We start from the raw sequence: 19,966 nt of genomic DNA on the forward strand, positions 1-19,966 counted from the left end.
TAAAATGTCAAAAACCTATATTCATATGTGAAATTTAATTAATGCATAAAATTTATATATTTTTTATAAAGGATAGTGTTTTTAAATGTTCTAGAAAAAATAAATTTAAAATTTTGAAGAAACACTTATATTTTAAATAGTAACCAAAATCTTGTACTTTTGAAAATTTACATCTTTTGTAATATTATGTATTCATTTTCATGTGTTATTGAAAATTTGCAGTGATATTATTAAGAAATTTATTTATAACCAAATTTAGTGTATAGTATAGATTATACTAAAAATTAGACATTTTTAAAGATAAACATTAGCAGTTGTGTACATTAGACATCTTCTTTTAAAGAAAAATCTTTTTAATATTCTTTTAAATCTTCTTAATAATCTTTTTAACATAAGACAATACAAATTTAAGTGCTTTCTGTTAAATACACAGAGTAGTTAGTGTCGATTTACAGTATATTCAGCCTATTCATTTACTATGCTGAAAATTTAGTTTATCCAAATACTTGTGAATTTCATTTTGCTGAATACGATATAGTTTTGTTGAATATCTAAATATTCTGCTGTTGAATAATTACTTCTTGCTTTCAAGATATGCATTATTTGTATTCTTAATACAAGTAGAGAAAAAAAAATTAAGAGATGAAAATTGTTTTAAAATGATAAGTGTAATAATTATAAATAAATATAATAAACAATGTGAATTATATTTATCATTATTCATAAATATAACTACTTTTAAATTCAAATTAACATACTGGATAATAAAGATATTCGGTAAAACATTAAAAAAAAAATTTTTATACACTTGTATCAAGTTTGTATTTATACAACATAACTTGTAAGTTCCTTATAAATATTAGTTATATGTTCCTTATATGTCAAAAATGCATAGTAATAAACTTTTAATTTTCTTAAGTATCAAAAAAAAAATTTTTTTTTTTTAAATATAAATATTTAAACAATTTTTGTGCACATGCATTTGAATATAAATTTCTGAGATTTTAAATCTGTTATTTTACCTTAATTTTAATTAAAAAATATTTTAAAACCTGCTGATTACCTATATAATTAAATTTCAATATAATGCATGGCAACTGTTGGTAGTTTTGAAGTTTATATATTTTCTTGGCAAACTTCAGTTTTTGACGGTTTAAACCAGTATTATACCCTTGTCATGTCAAAAACCTCTTTTTGACGCCAAAAACCCAACCCTGATATATATATATATAGATATATATGTATATAGATATATATATATATATAATATATATATATAATATATATATATATATATATATATATATATATATTTATATATATATATATATATATATATATATATATAGATATATATATATATATAATATATATATATATATATATATATATAGATGTATATATATATAATATATATATATATATATATATATATATATATATATATATATATATATATATATATATATATATATATATATATATATTACTATTGTTATTGTAAAACAAAAATTGCAAAGTTTCTTTTATTTAATAATTCATTTGAAGCATCTATATTATGCATTATTCAATACCAGCTTAATTATCTCATAATAACCTTCTTAAAATTGTAGTGATATAGAAAACCCAAAAATTACATATAACCTACGCATTCTCCTGTGTTCATTATCTTGGTTTCTCAACAAGGCCTTTTTATGTTTAAATTATTTATATATCATGGTGTTTGTAGAATGTGCTCATCATATATAAAGGAAAATATTGTAAAAATAACTAAAAAAATATTAATTATCTTAAAACTGATTAAAATCTGTTTGGGAAAAGTGTGAAATCGTAAAGGTATTAATATTAATTTAGGTTTTAATTTGTATTGAATATAGATTTGAGTTTAAATAATTATGTTCAAGAAAATTATTGCGAAGCAAATTTAAAAAAAAAATGAATTTGTACTAAATAAGGTATAGGTTTTTGTCTTTGTCAGATGCCGTCATAATTGTAAAATGATAATATATAATTGATTAAAAGATATAAAAAGAATTGTTCAATTGTTTGAAAATGCCCAATGACATCAAACTCGACCCTATCTCTAACTGAGACTCCTCTTATTCTCATGTGAAGGAGTTGAGTTAGATGTTATTAAATAGATTTCTTCGAAATATTAAACACATTTATTTTATTTTTTTGTTCAGACAAGTATTTCCCCAATACTTCTTCATTTTTATAAATTTATGCCTCATTTTCAACACGTAATTGCAATCCAATCTGTGAACTGAAATGTTATACCTGTGAGATAAATTATGTTAAATTTTTTCTTAAAATCTAAATTTGCAATAAGAAATCATGAGCTCCTAAAGTTTTGAAGTTAAACTGCTCTCCATCTCCATGGGTGATGTTTAAGGATCAAGTTTATTATCATTCAATGCATATTTAAAAAAGATTTCATACTTTTATTTCTAAATTGTGATCACGCATGTATTTATTGAGCTATTTTACTGTTTTATGCATTTTGGTCACTTAGTGTAATTTTAGAACCTTTATTTAAAAAAGAAGAACAAAAAGGGGCCTCGAATTAATATCGAATTGCAATCGAGTTTTACCGAATGTACAGAACTTCAAAACTTGTTTGTTGTTCGAAATTTAGTCAGTATTTTGTATAATTTCTCAACTTCCTTCTGTTTTTTACTGAAATTAAGCAAGTTTTTGTGTTTCGTTCATAAGCTTTCCTCATTTGTGATTTGTTAAATGGTAGCTTTTTTTGTTGCATAAATATTAATTTGTGAGCATCTATGTATTTTTTTGAATATGTTTTTGGCAAGGATTCTAAAAATAAATACTAAATAGACGAAGGGCTATTAAGAGGGATAAAAATCGCCTCCCTTTTGACCTTCATCATAAGCTTGCTTCTTTACAATTCCATATTGACCTCCACTCTCATAATCTCACCTTCTCTGGCTCTGCACTAAATCTGTTGCTTTCATCAGCATCCCTCTGAATCCTTGCAATTTCTTAAGTGAAAAGCGAGAGAGTAGAAGTCGTTCACAGATGCTCTGTGGTTTCCTGTTTAAAAACTCATAGTTTCACATTGCACTCGGCTTTTAGAAACTAGTAGGAGGATATTTGCCTTTGTGGAGGACTTTTTGATGGAACTAACCTCCTACGGTTAGCCTTACAACAAGGGGACTCTAACCTATGAGCTGTCTACCACTGAGGATATATTACGTCAGCACTGTCGTGCTGCGAGCAGGGTGTAAAATTCGTTATGACCGGCCATGGTTGGGATTCGAACCCGGGTCATCCCATTGGCTGGCGAACACTCTATCCCCTGAGCCACCTCGACTCAAGTACATTACAGTTAGATTAAAAATGTGGAGGTTATAATAAAAGATAAAAAGGGAGTACCTGAAGTCTGTACATAAAATATTTGCGTGTGTGCGGTTTTAACGTTACAAGTATAATGGGGGGTCTTACAAATTGGCGATCGAAATGGGCTGCAGGTGGCGAAGAGCAGAACTCTCTACCTATGGCAACACTTCGCATGCTTTCCCCATTAGCGTGTGGAGAGTCATAGAGGAAGGAAGTACGTTAGTTTCTCTCTTGATTTTCATATAGATTGAAATCTTTTAAGTTGGAAAACTATATGGAACTGAAAACTACATTAAACATAGTCCTAAAGAAAAGTATCACAGAAATTTAAAAAAATATTTTCATCAAATAATAAGGAAAAATATTCAGAAAATGGAAAATAGCGTAGTACATTCCTATACAACTGAAAAGAGGAGGAGAGGGAAGAGAGAAGGGTCAAAGGCATGAAAGCGGTCTCTCCCCAGATGGCGTATTCGAGCGTTGCGATCGCCAATACTGAATTTAAGGTGGTTGAGGACCAGTTCTGATACTAGTTTTTTTAGTACTTATTATTCTTTGTGAAACCTAAACTTCCTAAAGAAATTTTTTTTATTTGCAAAGTTCATAGTTTCCTTTTTTTAAGCACTCTATTTTGCTTTCTTATGCTGAGTTTTCAAATTTAGCAAAATAATTTGCCAAACTCTTTTTTTCGCCAATTGTTTCTTTGGCACTTTTAAATAAAGGCACATAAGAATCTATTATAAACTTGTAATTTAGACTGAAATACAAAGTGTTTTTGACTCTCTAATGCAAAATATGAGCAATGCAAAAAATATATTAAATTTACAATTTATTAATTTGTTTTTGTTTTTTTTTAATGTAAAGAAAAAAAGAAGCACTTTTCTATAAGCTGTGATTTTCCTCAAACTGGTGACAATTTAAATCCTTCAGGAGGGAAATGTCTTTCGCCTTTTACGACCAGGAATCAAAAAGATTTATAATTTTTCTAAATAAAATATTCAATAGAGGTCTATTTTTCGGACAGCGAATGTTGGGATTTATCAGATTTTTTAAAAATTCTTTTACTGTTTAATTTGAAATCCCCTCCCTTTCCCGTCCAAAAGCATGGAACCGGTCTTCTCCCCAGATGGCGTATTCGAACCATAGAGGAATTCGAGCGTTGCGATCGCCTATAACATAAGCGGAGGGATACACCGGAAGTTCTTAAAATTTTTTATGGTTTTTGGAAGCTTGTTTGTTTACATTCTGTCAACCAGTCGGCAAGATTGCTATGAAGATATTTTGCCGATTATCGGTGCAATAGCCACTGCCCAATGTAAACGTAAACAAACACTCTTAAGGTCTCTGGTTAAGAGTATAGAAAGTTTCAAATTGCTTAAAATCAGACCCTTGTAAACTCCAAATTGGACGCTTTTATATCGAATAATAAAATGCTTCATCAGTGCACCCTGTGTAACAAAGATTGTAGAGATAAAAAAACTTTAAAACAACATTACCGTGTTCACAGTGGAGAAAAACCTTATCCATGTAATTTGTGCAACAAAAGTTTTTATACTTTAGGTCATTTAAAGGAACACGGTATGGTTCATACGAAAGAGAAAATGCATACTTGTGATATTTGTAACAAGAGTTTTGGTTTTAAAAAATCTCTAAGTCGACATCGTAAAACCCACTTAGGGCTAAAAATTTTTAATTGTAGTATTTGTGATAAACGTTTTACTCGAAATTACGGCTTAATGGTTCATTATCGTACTCACACATCTGAAAAACCTTATCTGTGCACTGTTTGTAACAAAATTTTTAAAACAGGTGATTCGTTGAAGTACCACGTATTAAATCATTCTGACAAAAAACCTTATCCATGTGATGTGTGTAGCAAAAGTTTTGTAAGAATATCGCTTTTAAATCGACATCGTCTTATACATGAAAAATGAAATTTATTGGTATAAATAGCTCTTTAGGAAATTATAGATTGATTTAGAAACCCCCGGATGTAATTAATTATTGCTCACACTTTTCTTTTATGTAACTGGTTGAAATTTCGTTTTGACTTTTTGCAATTTGGAAGGAATGTTTGGTGTGCATGCTAGTGACACTTATTGTAGCTCTTGTGTGTTATGCGGAGTGTTAATTTCAGCACCAATGTCTCATATGTTATAAAATGTCTCCACATCTCATTTGTTATAAAATGTTTTCCAGGCAATGTATCATATATTGTATGATCGCACTCTTAATTATTGATGTTATTTTTTCTTGTGAGTGTAATGTCTTTCTAGCTTTATGTTTTATCTGTACTTTTTTCTAAAATTATGTATAATAAATACTTAGACTTCATAATTTTAGAGAAAGTAAAAATCATAATATTTCACCGCAATCATTTATTTATATTTTTAAGCTTCCTATTTATTTATTATATGCTAAATATGTCTGAGACATGACTTGCTTTAGATTTAATTTTGTATAACTCGTTGCCACCCCCGGGCAAACATCTACATGTTCTTTTTTTAAGAAATAATCATGTTTAAAATTTATTGGCCACCTTGACGATATAGTTGGCACAACCGATCACGATATGAAAATATCCTCAGTGTCCCTGTAGCTTTATGTTTTATCTGTACTTTTTCCTAAAAATTCTTAAAATAAATAATTAGATTTTCTAAGTTTTAGTATCAATAGTTTTAAAGAAAATGTAAATCGTAATATTTTACCGCAATTATTTATTTGTATATTTTTACCTTCTCTCTTTATTTATTTATTATGTGTTGGAAAATGTCTGAGACGTAGCATACTTTGCTGAGATTTTATTTTATAACTGGCGTTGAACAACCGACCCAATTCCGAATTTATGACTATCAGTGTTCAACTAAGTAGCTTTATAGTTTTGAACCCGATCCCGAAAGCAAGGTAACTCCTGAATTAAGCCTTGGGAAAAACTATCCTTCGCGAAGCACTTTTTTGGTAGAACTAACACACATTAGTGTTACCCGGAGAGGAAAACCATGCACATTTCTCTCGGTTAGCCCGTAAAAGGAGGTTCTAACCCCACTTAGGGTATTTTATTGCTGCACTGTTGTTTGTGCCTTGGACAGCATTAAAAAAAATATATATTGAGTTTTAGGCTTCGGGAAGATATCTGTATCCAGCATTTGTTTCTAAATTTTTATCAAGTATTGACAATAGCTCCAAAGAGATTAAATTGGATGAAGAAGACTCAAATAATAAAACTTAGTGTTATACTAGTGAATGGGAATTGAGTAGTTGTTGTGGTACCTGCTCTACTTTACTTCTTTACTAGAATTTTATCTATGATAGAATTCAATGAATGGATACCACTAGTTGATTCATTACTGTGAGAGGCCGGGAGAAATGTATTAAGATCACGGCTGTGGGTGTGGTCATTCCTGTGTTGATATTAGCTGTCTACTGTGTGATCTGGTGAGCTTATTTTAAGAAAAGTGATTTTTTAAAATATTTTTTTTTATTCATATGAATGAAAAGTTAAATCAGTAGATCTTCTAAGTTTTCTGCTGAGCTTATTTTTACGTTTAGTATCTTCTTGTGATATGAGTTTGATATTTTAGAAGAACTATCAATTATAACAGTTGTTATTAATAATATATTATAGAGTGCAAATGAAGTCATTATTATCTAGCCATGAATGAATATTTTTCTAAAATATTAGCTGTTTTAAGAATTGATAGATTTGGGTCTTTTTTGTTATATTGATGTATGTCGTAAAGTTTTGTAGCTACAACTATAAGGTTTTTTACTCGTTAACTATCTTTTGCGTGAATTTTTTATTAAATATGGCAATTTTGTAAACAACTGAAATACAACCACTTAAATACAGCTATTTAGCAGAAACAATTATAAAAGTGCAAAATCTTTATCTTGAAGGTTGTCTTTTGTTTTATAGGCAAAAAATATTACAGGTCAACTAATAATTTTTAAAGACAAAAGTTATTTTTTATTTCTAAAACAATATTTAATTTTTTTTAAATGAAATATGTACTAATTTTAGAAATATACTCACTTTACTCCAGTACGGGGTAAAGTGGGTATATCAAAACACGTTCTTTTGACTGCATTATGTAAGAAAATAATTGAACAGTTGATAAATTATGCTTCCTATTTAGGAACCTAATGTATATAAAATGTATCAAAATTTTTGGTAAAATAAATTTAATAGCTTTATTTTAGTCTTTTATAAAATAAAAGATTGATTTTATACCCACCTGAACCTACTGTGGGCCATTACTTTGGTGTTGTGGTCTATAGCACCAATGCAACATTACTCTTGAAGTTTTAATGCTATTGAAATGCTGAAGTTTAGGCTTGCTATAAAGGAGATTTTAATGTATGGTTAACCATATTATATACTCAAGTGTAAAAAAGAAATACTCGGATGTCTATGTTGTTAACCTTTTAGATTTATTTTCAAAATTCCATCATTTTATTTTTACATAGTTGATTTTTTCTCCAGTGTTATTCCTTTGCAGTTTATTCTTTTGCAGATTTCTTTAATGTATTGAATAAAATGCAGTAAAAAAAAAAAAAAAAAATTATCACATTAAAAAGTAATTTGATGTTTCAAACTAATAAATATCCAAAATGGGGATAACATTCAAACCACAGCAATTCATGCACTTTATTTTTTCATTATTTCTAATATTTTTATTTCAGTTCATGTCTTTCAACCTGATTATATGTAGTTTGAAAAAAGCTCATGAACGTAATTGTTTATAGTGATAAATGCAATAAAAATATGTGATTACCGCAATTCACAATAACTGTCCGAGTAGGTTTTATAGTGAGCTTATAGTTACAAACAAATACCAAATGCTAAAACAACAATAAAAAATCGACACATTTGCTTTTTTCTTCTTTCATTTTGATGCAAAATACATATCTAGAATAGACTGCTTTTGCCTACAAACTTTAGCCTGAATGAGAAGTATTTGAATGATGTGAGGAAGAAAGAAAATGAAATGCAAGTGCAATAAGTTTTTGATGTCATTAATTAAGAATGAAAATATTCTCATTTGATGCTTTCAAAAATGGAAATATGCTCATTTATCATTTTTTCTGTCCAAATTAAATGGTCAACAAAAGTAATGTCCATTGGTTCAATGTAGCCAATTATGACTTCTTAAATGTCCTGATATGATAAAACAGTTAACAATAGTACAGTTATTTAGAATAATCTGAAGTGAAGTAACCCCCCCCCCCAAAGGGTTTTCTTTAATGTGCTTTTTTTCTTAAATTTATTAACTAATTTTTAATAAAATTTTTATCAGTATAATATTTTGATTGTAAATATTTTTAGTTGTTAATTAGGATATCAAGAAAACTTCATTCAAATTCATATAAAATTTTTATTTAAAATATATCTATAAGTGTGAAATATAATTTTATGTACATGATAAAATGTTTTTGCTTATTTGATTTGACACAATATGCGCTGTTTTTAAAATTACATGTAATATTTATAAACAGTAATTAAAAACTACGTAAACGGAATTTTAAAAAAGAACTGGGAAAGGTGCGAACGACTGGATGTCAATAGGGAATCATGTTTTTGACTTTTTAAATAATATATTTTTTCCTTAAGTACTTAAATTATGATTATTCGACTTTATTTTCAAAAAATTAAAAAACGAAACAGTTTTACTAAAAATAATTTATTTAATGATGTAATGTTTAAAATTTTATGTCAGAATCAGTATTTCATTTAAATATCGTGTAAAAGCATTGACAATGAAAATTACGCATACGAAAAAAATTTATTTTTCAAACTATAATTAAATTTACGGTATTCTTATTAATAATTTACCATAATTAAATTTATGGTATTACTAATAGTTAGTGATAGGTATAATTACCTATCACTAACCATTAGCACTGGCCATTTTTAGATTCCTTTGGTCCATCCAGTATATTCTATTTCTTCCGTTTTTTTATTATTTTTTTTCCAGTTTTTTTGGAAGAAATCACAGCCATGATATGTACTTAACTATTAGCTATGCAATCATTGCTTCCATAGATTTGAAACGTACTGATACTTACATAGATTTGTGAATTATTTAGATACTGTAAGTAACGATGACAATTAATCCTAATAAGAAAATATTTTTAGAGCTTTTTCTTTCAGCAACATTTTCAATTAATATTGTACGATTTCAATTGAAAAGGTGTCTGTTCAAATTGTACATGAAAATTGCATTGTTTTACTTGCAATTTTAAAAAGCAAGCTTGAAAGTGAAATAATTTTATTTTTAGCTTGGAGAAAATCACCGAATTGCGCATGGTTGTATAACAGTGATTATTTTTATGATCATGATGATGGTTTATGAGGATAGTAAATATCGATTAATGAAAGTAATAGATAATAATAATTAGATAGTAAATATAGATTGATGAAAGTATCAAATAAGAGAAAAATCAATACGCTTTAACACACTATTTGATGGTTGATTTCAGGTCAGTTTATAAATATTTTACTTGTTCAACCCGATGAATTCGGGTAACTTGAAAAATGGAGGCTGGTAGAAATAGAGAATTTATTGTTACTTCATAGTTTTTCAATAATTTTATAGTATAAACTGACATCAATGAAGACTTTTGGAAAATAATTTAGTTTTTCTACATTGTTACGGTAAATATTTATTGCAATAAATATGCTAATGCAGCAATAATTAATGCATGTAAATAAATAAAGGTACAGGTATGCTTTTCCTGATTTCTTCAGCGCTTGATGCAAATTCGAGTTAAATAGTCACAAATCTGAAAAGAAAAACAAAACATTTATATATTATCGCTGATGTACATAAATATTGCAGTTTTTTTATGTTTATTTATTTACTAGGTGTTCTATATGTGTGTAGCATAAACTAGTAAATTCACTTATAAGAAATATTAACTCCATTCTATTAGGAGGTACCTTTTGATAGATGAAGGTTGACATTGTAAGTAAACTAGCTTCACATTGGTGACTCAGACGTGATTTGAAAATTCCTACCTCTACAGAAACGCTCACTTCGATATGAGCACATCTAGTTTGATGGATGGACCACAGTGAATAGTTGATTTGCTATTTGTGACTGCGACGCCTTCTCACGATGTTGCTACTGGATCTCTATCAAATACTCCAAGCCCGGTGATCTTAATACAGCTCTCCCGGCTTCTCAATAACAACGCTGAATCAAGTAGTGACCCGTTCTTCGAATTCTATCACAGATTATATTCTGTTGGGGGAGTACTGTAGCGTATGCACTAGTACAACTATTATATTCCCATTTACTAGTATGTAAGACATATTCACTCGATTCTACCAGATGGTACCTTTTGATAGATAAAAGTTGAAATTGCTGGTAGCCCAGCCTCATATGCGTTTTTGGCTCTCACAAAAAAGCACTCAAAATTGCAATAACTTTCGAATAAATTAGAATTCCAAAAAAAAAAAAAATAGCTTGTGTTAAGTTCATAAACAAGAAGGGCTCTTTTCGCATGCTAGGTCCCGCAGTGGACTGATCGTTAAGACACGGTTCCCAGCAGATCACCGAAGTCAAGCATCACTGGCTACGGTCAGTGTGCGGGTGGGTGACCACTTGGATCAGTCTGCGTAGGGACCGAGGGTGTGCGGTATTGGTCCTCGTTAAACTGTGCTACCGTAAAGTGCCCGACTTCGCGCGCAGGTCGTCGGGCTACCGAAGCGGGGGTGCCATCCCTTCCGCAGAGGATCAAAATTGTGATGGCATGTCTTCGGATCATCCTCCGGGATGTTTCCCAGACCGTCGCCAATAGCCTATTGTGCAGCTCTAGTGCGACGTAAAGTAACAACAACAACAACATTCGCATGCTAGATTTCAGCTCTTTAGTTTCATTTCGGTGCCCTATAGAGCAGCCCACGTGGTATTTTTACCTATAAGTTTAAGAGTTAATAACTTTCGCACTAATAATCAAATGTTGAACTTTATTCCATTGTACTCCGTAAACGTTTTCTACGCTCCTTAGTAACGTCAATTTTCTTAAGTTTTATGGTTTAAACGCAGAAAAAAAAGGATAAGTTGAACATTTAAAACATTGGCGGCCCTAATGACTTTTTAATGTGGAGAAAGAAAGACATTTTCCCTCACCTTTGAGGTGTTTCATTAGGATTCAATTTGGCATTCATTATCAAAGTTAAGGTGTGCAAATGGTTGTGTGATTTCTAGATACTTTGTGTATGGACAATATTCCTGACATCCAGGCAACGTCAAAATTTCTGGAACTTGATCGTACTTATCATAATTAAGTGTATTCATAAAGAGAAGTCTAATGTAAGGATCGTCTTGTGGTCCAGTGTAGAGTTCAAAGATGAGAGTCGAACAATATGGTATCATTCGATTCGTAAGAAGGTCTAAAGCAGCCAGAACCACGGCAATATTATCATCGTGCTAAAATTAAAATAATAGTTATAATTCACTTATACTTAGATTAACATTCATTATGAAATCTTTACTTTCTTACTAACAGTCAGCAGAAAACAAAAAAACGAACCACTCTGATTATCTTCGGATTTAATGATCGGATCTTCATGTTCTAGAACTCAATCATGCTAATTAATTAGGGCTGACGATATTATAAGTTACGAAACAGACGCAAAAACGTACATTCTTTGAATAAACGTAAGTTTTCTTTTGTGACGTATTTAGATTTCTGACCCCATGAAATGTAGGTCGTAGCCGCAATCTGGAAAATATGGTCTTAATAGTTTGGTCAGGAGAGCGCTCCAAAGTTCGAACCCCTTAATGTTAATTTTACGTTTTGTGTATTTCGTTAATCTTTGGAACTTTTAAATAGAATTAAAAAAAAAATTGCACGCAATTATAAATTCATTTATCCATGCCGAAAATAATAATTTTTAAATATTCAGTATTTTTTATTATTTTATTCAATAAAGGTCGAAAGAATTTTGAATTGTAAGGTGTGCAATTTTTTGCATCATTTTAAAGAATGTAATTTTACATGGCAAAGTGCAAAATTTCTGCAAAATCGGCCAATTAGTACCTGAGAAATTGAATTTCCGAAAAGTTGGATAATTAAAATTCGATTTCTCAGGAATTGTTCGACCGATTTAGCACAAATTTTGTATTTTGCCATGTAAAATTATATTCTTTAAAATGATGCAAAAAATTGTATACTTTACAATTAAAATTTTTTTTTGACTTTAATTTAATAAAATAATAGAAAATAATAAATATTTAGTAAAAGTTACTTTTGCATGGAATTATCTTTGGATAAGCGAATTCTATAATTGTGAGCAAATTTTGTTTTAATTTGCTTAAAATTTTTTTTCGAGATATAACAAATACGCAAGAACTAAAATTAACATTAAGAGGTCCAAATTTTAAACCGCTCAACTGACCAAACTATTGGGCGGCTACTCCCTATATTGTTCGGGTCAGAAATCTGAATCGGTCGCAAAAAAAGGTATTTCCCTTCAGAGAAAGTACGTTTTTGTGTCTGATTTCGTAAGCTAAATTTTGGCTCCCCTTATCAATTAGCATATTTGAGGTCGCCCCCACGAGCCATTAAAATCGAGTTCTAGAACGTGAAGATCTGATTATTAGATCAAAAGTTATTCAGGGTGGTCCGTTTTTTTTTTCGCGCACTGTACACAATAAAAAAAAATATAGAAAACTTTGAATTTAATGTTTCAAAATAAACAGTACTTTTCAACTTTGTAGTAAATTATATGGGGAAAAAAAGTCTAGAGAGGTCTTAACGCCCACAGGGCTGGGTGGTAGCGGCCTCGTTGATGACCTGTGGTCATTTTTCAAAATCAGTAGCAACGTTTTCTAGTGCTAAAAAATACTATCAACAAAATCAGGGTCCATACATGCATTTTTAAAGAGGCATCGCAATACATTATGTGATGCAAGAGAATTTAATTTCTATATATATTTCTCTTACACGGCGACAAAAAAAAGCCTCATTACAACTCCCCGAATGGCAACGCTGGAAAATCGACCAATGATTGCCGTTAAAAATGTCACATGCCAAATCTAGCTTAGGTGGCTCAACATATAGCGCTTTTAAAAACGGAAACTGAAATAACCAGAGCATTCTCACCAAATGTGATCTCTTCCGATATTCACCCTTTCAGCTGCGGCAATCTCATACTATTAAGCTAGGCAGAAGTGAGTAGTCTTTGTCGATAGATCTCTGTTTTAGTATTTAGTCGAAAGTGCTTTTCTTCACAAATTTATGTATTACGAATTTATTTGACGATTTTTGATTTATATCACGAATTTATTTGCTTAATTTAATAATCATTTCTGTGTGACTTATTGCAATAAAACGATCACTGAATGGTAAATATTAAACATTTATACTCGTATGAAAGTTTGAATCTCAAATACACGATTCCGAATAAGTCTGTCGTAATAATATCGTATTTAAAATAAAGAGATTTTTTAAAACGATGTGGAAATCGCAGGGCCGGAAGTAAGACAACTAATTTTAATGACTGTCGACAAATTAGAAAATGACGTTGATTTACGACGGTTTAGTCCGCAATGGAGAGCGTAGTCTAATTTAAAATTCAAGTGACGTAATAACATCATGTTAAACATAACGTTATTTGGAAAGTAATGTAAAAAATAACTTCCGAGAAAATGGTCGGAAAATGAAATAAATGAACGTTATTGGTTAACTTATCTAGTAAAAACCGAATAAAATCTAGTATTTTTGAAACGTGGAGATTCTTCTGAGTAACAATTTCAGACAACCTTTAAAGTAAATGCATTCATTTTCGAGATACGGTTCAAATTAATAACTCCTGAAAATAATAACCCCTACCTGACGTGATGCATTTTTGTTGTTGGTTGTCTTTCAGAATGCTTTGATATCCCCATGATCCAACCTTATTTCTTTAGCTTTAGCAGATTTGCTAGTCAGTGTTGCTCCTTCTTTTTGAAAATGAACTAAAGATGTTCTTCTTCCTAAGAACATAAGGAAGAGTTTACAGCCAGCGAGAACTTTCGACTTTGGTGCTTTAGCACTGGATTATGTGACTTTATTCGTGACTTTAATCTTGGATTATGTGACTTTATTCGGATATACTTTATTCGTAACGTTGTATCGGTAAAGTGTGTCTAAATCAATATGAAAACTAACGCCTGTATGAAAGAGAATACGGAAGAAAAAAAATTTACAGGTTATTTCTGACATTTTAACATCCAAGTACAGAAGTGTATTGCATCAGGAGAAGACTCTTTTAAGTTATATTAAATGGGTATGACATAATATTTTAAGAAAATATTTGATAAGTCTTGAAAATTTATAATCGCACTTAGTTAAAAACATAATCATATACTTACTGCAGAATATGTTCGAAATTTCAGCTCAGGAAGAGTACCATTCATTTTCTCCTCGAACATATTATTAATAATTCCGAGTAATGGACCTTAAGAGAAATGAAAGTAAATAATTATAATGCATAGTTATAACTTTCTCTGCATCCCAAAACTATCGGACAGTATTTGCCGTTCATTTTTTTATGCTGTACCTTTAAATTTTATAAATTTTTTTAAGAAGATACTTAAATAAAAATATTGGTATGAGGCTGTTTACAAACATAGAGACTTAGGGCCGGAATAGCTTAGTTCAGGGATGGCGAACCAATGGCACGCGAGTAGTAATAGCAGGCATATATGCGGCGGAAGTGACGTCACAGTCAACCTGAGCTTATTTCTGCCCCAACCGGAAGTTGCTTATTTCTGCCCACCTACAAACCGGAAGTTGCTTATTTCTGCCCGCTTGCTTATTTCTGCCCGCCTGAAACTTCGTCTGCAGCGTCATGGGGAGCTTATTTCTTTTTTTCTTAAGCCTAATATATTTTTAGTTTCGGTTTCTGTTTTTAATTCAGTTTCGTTTTTTTAAATATTATTTAATTTATTAGTTTTTTGAGGGTGACAACACTTATTATTTTTAATATTAGTTTTTAAGGATGGCAACACTAAGAAACTTTGTTATTTGGGGAGATATTGTTTATTACGTCTCTTATTACATAACACATAAATGATATCATACTTTTACTCTAGTGGCGTCATCTATGTGAGAATTTTAGAAATAAAATAACTTTAAATCTATTTTAATATTTAAATCTGTTTTAATATTATTTATTAAATATAATTAAGGCTGAGGATCGAACTCACGCCATCAAAAAGCCTTCGTGGGTCAGTAGTTGGATATCATAACCACTGACCCACGAATGCTTGGTTAGATACGTGTTAATAAGTTAAACTTTTGTATTCTGAACACGTGTATAAATGAAAAGGATTTGATATCGATATCATCCTATAGTTTCATCGATATATTTTTCACTTAACCTTTGACAGTTATTAAATATTTATTTCTGCACCTCTTAATGTTATTATAACTTTCTCTGGATGGCAACGGTACTGACCATACACATGTTAAGATTTGACGTGTTTTGTGTGATAACACAACTACTGGTTACAGAGCGAGTCATTCTGATAACATATAACAAGCTAGATCTTGGGCTATGAGGTATGTGTTGAATTCAATTCCTTTCACTTGCGTTGGTAAATAGTTAAGCATGTGACAGTTTAACATTTTTCTGATTGGTTGTTAGAGTTATACTTTCATGATTTGGCAACTAGAAGGATAGAGTGACTTAATTTCCCCTACCCCCCTCTTATATTAGTATTTCACTTGTTCTTCTGTTGTGTCTCGATTAAGTTTTTGAAAGTTTTTCAATTCACCAGGTTGTTATGGACGGTTATTTAAAGAGAAAACATGCTGAAACTGAAGTAAGTACTATTGATTTCTTAGTAATTTACTATGCTTTTAAATTTATTGTTAATAGAATTGTTTTATTTTAACTTCTACCACTAATTCGTTTTTAGGCAGAACATGTGACAAAACTTAGTTAACTTTAAAAATTTTATAACTACGTTATTTTTATTATATTGATGATAAATAGTATATTGATAATGTTAAATAGTATTATTTATAAAGCTACTGAGATGCGTTAATCTCTATCTTTAATTAACCAAGAGAAAGTAAATTGTTTTGTACATTTTAATTAAATATTTTTATTTTGTTAATAATAAAAATTACTCATCTTCTTGGTTACAAATTAGGAATAAATATTATTTTTTTTTCATTACGTAATCTAAATGAAGTTAATATTTGTTAAATTTACTTTCTATTTGTTAAAATTTATTAAGTATGTCTACTGTGAATATTAAAAGTATTAGAATTTAAGGTATATTAATTTTAAATCAATAAATATTAGTTTATACGATTAGATATTTTCATCCCTATCGTTTGGATTTACGGCCATCAATGTTGTCATTTTTGAACCCAGAAGACAATGGAACTCCTAGATCTTGAGACAATACATGTCTTCGAAGTGGACTTTGCGTGTACCCATGTTATATGAGGAGGAGGAAAACTACGAAAAACTTCTACTCTTAGTCCGACGACAAATAGTGGGATCGGTTTCGTTAACCAGTATCCTGTGAATGTACAGAGATCAGAGGAAAACTTAAGGTTTTAATAAAATAAATTTTAATAATTTAAAAAATACTATATGAATTCTAATGGTGTCACCTATACTTAAAACGTTAGAAAGAGACTATATTAATAACTCTTAATTTTACTTATTTTTTAACATAAATACAGTTGATATAAATGACTATATTTATTATTTACCTATTCAATATTACCTATTATTAACTTATTCAATAAAAAATACACCCTTTAATAATTAATACAAAAAAGTTTCATAAAAACTAGAAAATTATTAAAAAAATATAAAAATTATTTTTGAAAAACTAGAAATTTTTTACAAAAATAAAATTATTTTCTGAAATATTAGAAAATCTCCCTCAGTAATAAAAATATTTTCTAAAAACTAGAGCATTTTGTTAAAAAGAATGAATAACGACATATTTATATTATCAATTATATATTAAATTTCCTTAAAATTTCAAATGAATTATTTTAAATCTAAGAAACATGATATGGGAATTTTTGTCGCTTTAAATTCATTTATATTAAAAACATATTCGTTTTATTATAATTTAATATCATAATAATGCAAATAACTTACTTTATTTTCAAATTAGGAGTTAATTTGAAACTAACTATAGCCTTTCTATTTGAAAGTATATATTTAAATGATACTGATTACAGAACTTGAACATGTTATCTATTTCTCTCACAAAATTTTACAAAGATAATGTCTGTCCGGGACGTTTGGGGCTTATCCACGTTTTATCAATTAGTCATAATAACATAGTGCTTCATACTTGTTATAGAACGTGGGAATAAAATTATTTCTTCGAAAATTGTTTAGAAACCCGTGGTATATGTTCGCAGAAGTGCTTGGGTGAAACTTTGAATAAAATGTTATTTATTTTATTAAAATATATTTTGTCTTTATAGATCATTTTCACAGGTGAAAAAGTTTATATTATCAAGAAAAATTACAACCTTTATTAATTAATACAAAATGTTTCAGAAAAATATATAGAATTTTCTGAAATATTAGAAAGTTTCCTCAATAACATAAATATTTTTCTTAAAAGATAAAAAATTTTGCTAAAAAATTTGAAATATTTTTATAAAACTAGAAATTTTTTAGCAAAAAGCCAAAATATTTTCTTAAAAGAGAAATTTTTTTGTAAAAACATAAATATTTTTCTCAAAATGTAGAAAATTTTTAACAAAAAGTAAAAATATTTTCTTAAAAGAGAAAGTTTTTTTATAAAAGCAGAAATATTTTTCTTTAAAGATAGAAAATTTTGTTAAAAAGTTTGAAATATTTTTATAAAACTAGCAAATTTTTAGCAAAAAGTAAAAATATTTTCTTAAAAGTGAAAGTTTCATATTCGTTTTTGCAAAAAGGTTTACTTTAGACAGAACTCAGGAGGTGAAGACTTTTACTTTGCAAATAAATTCTTAATCGTAATCATCGAAAGGAGTTATGAACATTATCATAACAATTATAACTGTGTGTTGTTAATTATTTTTCTTGGTGACTCAAATTTTTTTTTCTTTTATTGTAGGAAGGAAACAGAAAAGGATTCTCAGCTTTAGTCATTGATTTTGAAGGTTTTCAACTTTCATCAGGGACATACATTGTCAAAGAACTTGCTTTTCATGCCGTAAAAGGTAATCCCATTACCGGAGTGTGTACATTCCAACCACCGTTCCCGTTTGAAGAACTTCCAACACAACAGAAAATGCAATATTCTTGGATAGTCCGAAATATTCATCAAATAGATTGGAACCAAGGAGAATTACCCTACATTAAATTTCATACTATGTTGACTTTTTTGTGTGATATGTATTCACATATCTATGTGAAAGGACTCGAGAAACGGAAATTTTTAGAAATTCTAACCGGCAGAGTGTTTTACAGTTTGGAAGATTTTGGCTGTCCTAAAGTAGATGAACTGATACCAACTTTTTCATCGTGCACTATACATTCACCAGATTTTAAACATTGTGCACTCGTTAAGGCGAAAGCATTTGGACGATTTCTACAAGACCTATAAATAGGATAAGCACTCGGAATTCAACATAAAGCTGTTCCTGGAAATAATATAGTAAATCTTATAAATGACTTTTTTTGCGAAATAGAAAATCAACTCCAGTGGGGAGAAATGTATTTCGAAAAACATTAAACGATGTTCAATTACCAGCAAATTTAGATATAAATAAAAAAATTGTATAGTAAAAACAAATTTTTTAAGAAAGCTGTGATGTATGCTCGCAGAAGTGGTGAGGTGAAACTTTGAATAAAAATGTTATTTATTTTATTAAAATATATTTTGCCTTTATTGAGCATTTTCACAGGTGAAAAGTTTATATTATCAAGAAAAATTTCACCCTTTAATAAATAATACAAAAAGTTTCAGAAAAATATCTAGAACTTTTGGAAAAACTAGGAAATTATTACAAAAACATAAATATTTTCTTAAAAGAAAGGAAAATTTTGTTAAAAAATTTGAAATATTTTTATAAAACTACCAAATTTTTAACAAAAGTAAAAATATTTTCTTAAAAGAGAAATTGTTTTTATAAAAACATAATTATTTTCCTAAAAGATAGAAACTTTTTAACAAAAAGTTAAAATATTTTCTTAAAAGAGAAAATTTTTTGCAAGAACATAAATATTTTTCTTAAAAGATAGAAAATTTTGTTAAAAAGTTTGAAATATTTTTATAAAACTAGCAAATTTTTAACAAAAAGTTGTTAAAATATTTTCTTAAAAGCGAAAATTTTTTGTAAAAACATAAATATTTTCTGAAAAAATAGAAAATTTTGTTAAAAAGAAATAAAAATGTTACATTATTTCCTAGTTCGTTATGATTTTAGGATGATTACTTTAAGTTAGATCAATAAATATTTTCTATAAAATCATTTTAATATTAATTTTTAAATCACGAAGGCAGGAGAATCCGTTGGTTCTATGAAGCATTCAGAGTGCGGGACAAGGACCCATATTTAAATACTACTTGCTAAAAAGTTCATCCTCCATCCAGACTCCCATCTCTATGAATTCGTCGAAAAATCTTTCCAAAAA

At 29.0% G+C, this 19,966-nt stretch overlaps 2 protein-coding genes across 4 annotated transcripts in view; one reads left to right on the forward strand and one right to left on the reverse strand.

Annotated features, from left to right (window-relative positions):
* Positions 1 to 9,901: 9,901 nt before the first annotated feature.
* Positions 9,902 to 19,966, reverse strand: part of LOC107451969 (lysosomal acid phosphatase) — a 29,069-nt gene continuing 19,004 nt past the window's right edge. For all 3 annotated transcript variants that reach the window (XM_087160742.1, XM_087160743.1, XM_087160744.1), the window contains 3 exons: positions 14,724 to 14,809; positions 11,496 to 11,795; positions 9,902 to 10,143 (listed from right to left, as the gene is read on the reverse strand). In XM_087160742.1, the coding sequence (XP_087016868.1) occupies positions 11,511 to 11,795; positions 14,724 to 14,809 (371 nt within the window). In that variant the 3' untranslated portion in view covers positions 9,902 to 10,143; positions 11,496 to 11,510. The remainder of the gene's footprint in view (positions 10,144 to 11,495; positions 11,796 to 14,723; positions 14,810 to 19,966) is intronic.
* Positions 15,694 to 19,186, forward strand: LOC147810789 (uncharacterized). The gene is made up of 2 exons (XM_087160355.1): positions 15,694 to 16,178; positions 18,444 to 19,186. The coding sequence occupies exons 1-2, from the start codon at positions 16,140 to 16,142 to the stop codon at positions 18,933 to 18,935; spliced, it is 531 nt and encodes a 176-aa protein (XP_087016481.1). The 5' UTR covers positions 15,694 to 16,139; the 3' UTR covers positions 18,936 to 19,186.

Source organism: Parasteatoda tepidariorum, chromosome 4 (genome assembly GCF_982258835.1).
Source record: "Parasteatoda tepidariorum strain Cologne lab strain chromosome 4, Ptep-v5.0, whole genome shotgun sequence".
NCBI classification, from domain to species: domain Eukaryota; kingdom Metazoa; phylum Arthropoda; class Arachnida; order Araneae; family Theridiidae; genus Parasteatoda; species Parasteatoda tepidariorum.

What these genes read in the sequence shown, in the direction of transcription:
- LOC147810789 (XM_087160355.1), top strand. Translation starts at nt 16,140, where the DNA reads ATGGACGGTTATTTAAAGAGAAAACATGCTGAAACTGAA. An exon ending in GAAAACATGCTGAAACTGAA is followed by an intron (nt 16,179 to 18,443) that starts GTAAGTACTATT and finishes CTTTTATTGTAG; the next exon opens with GAAGGAAACAGAAAAGGATT.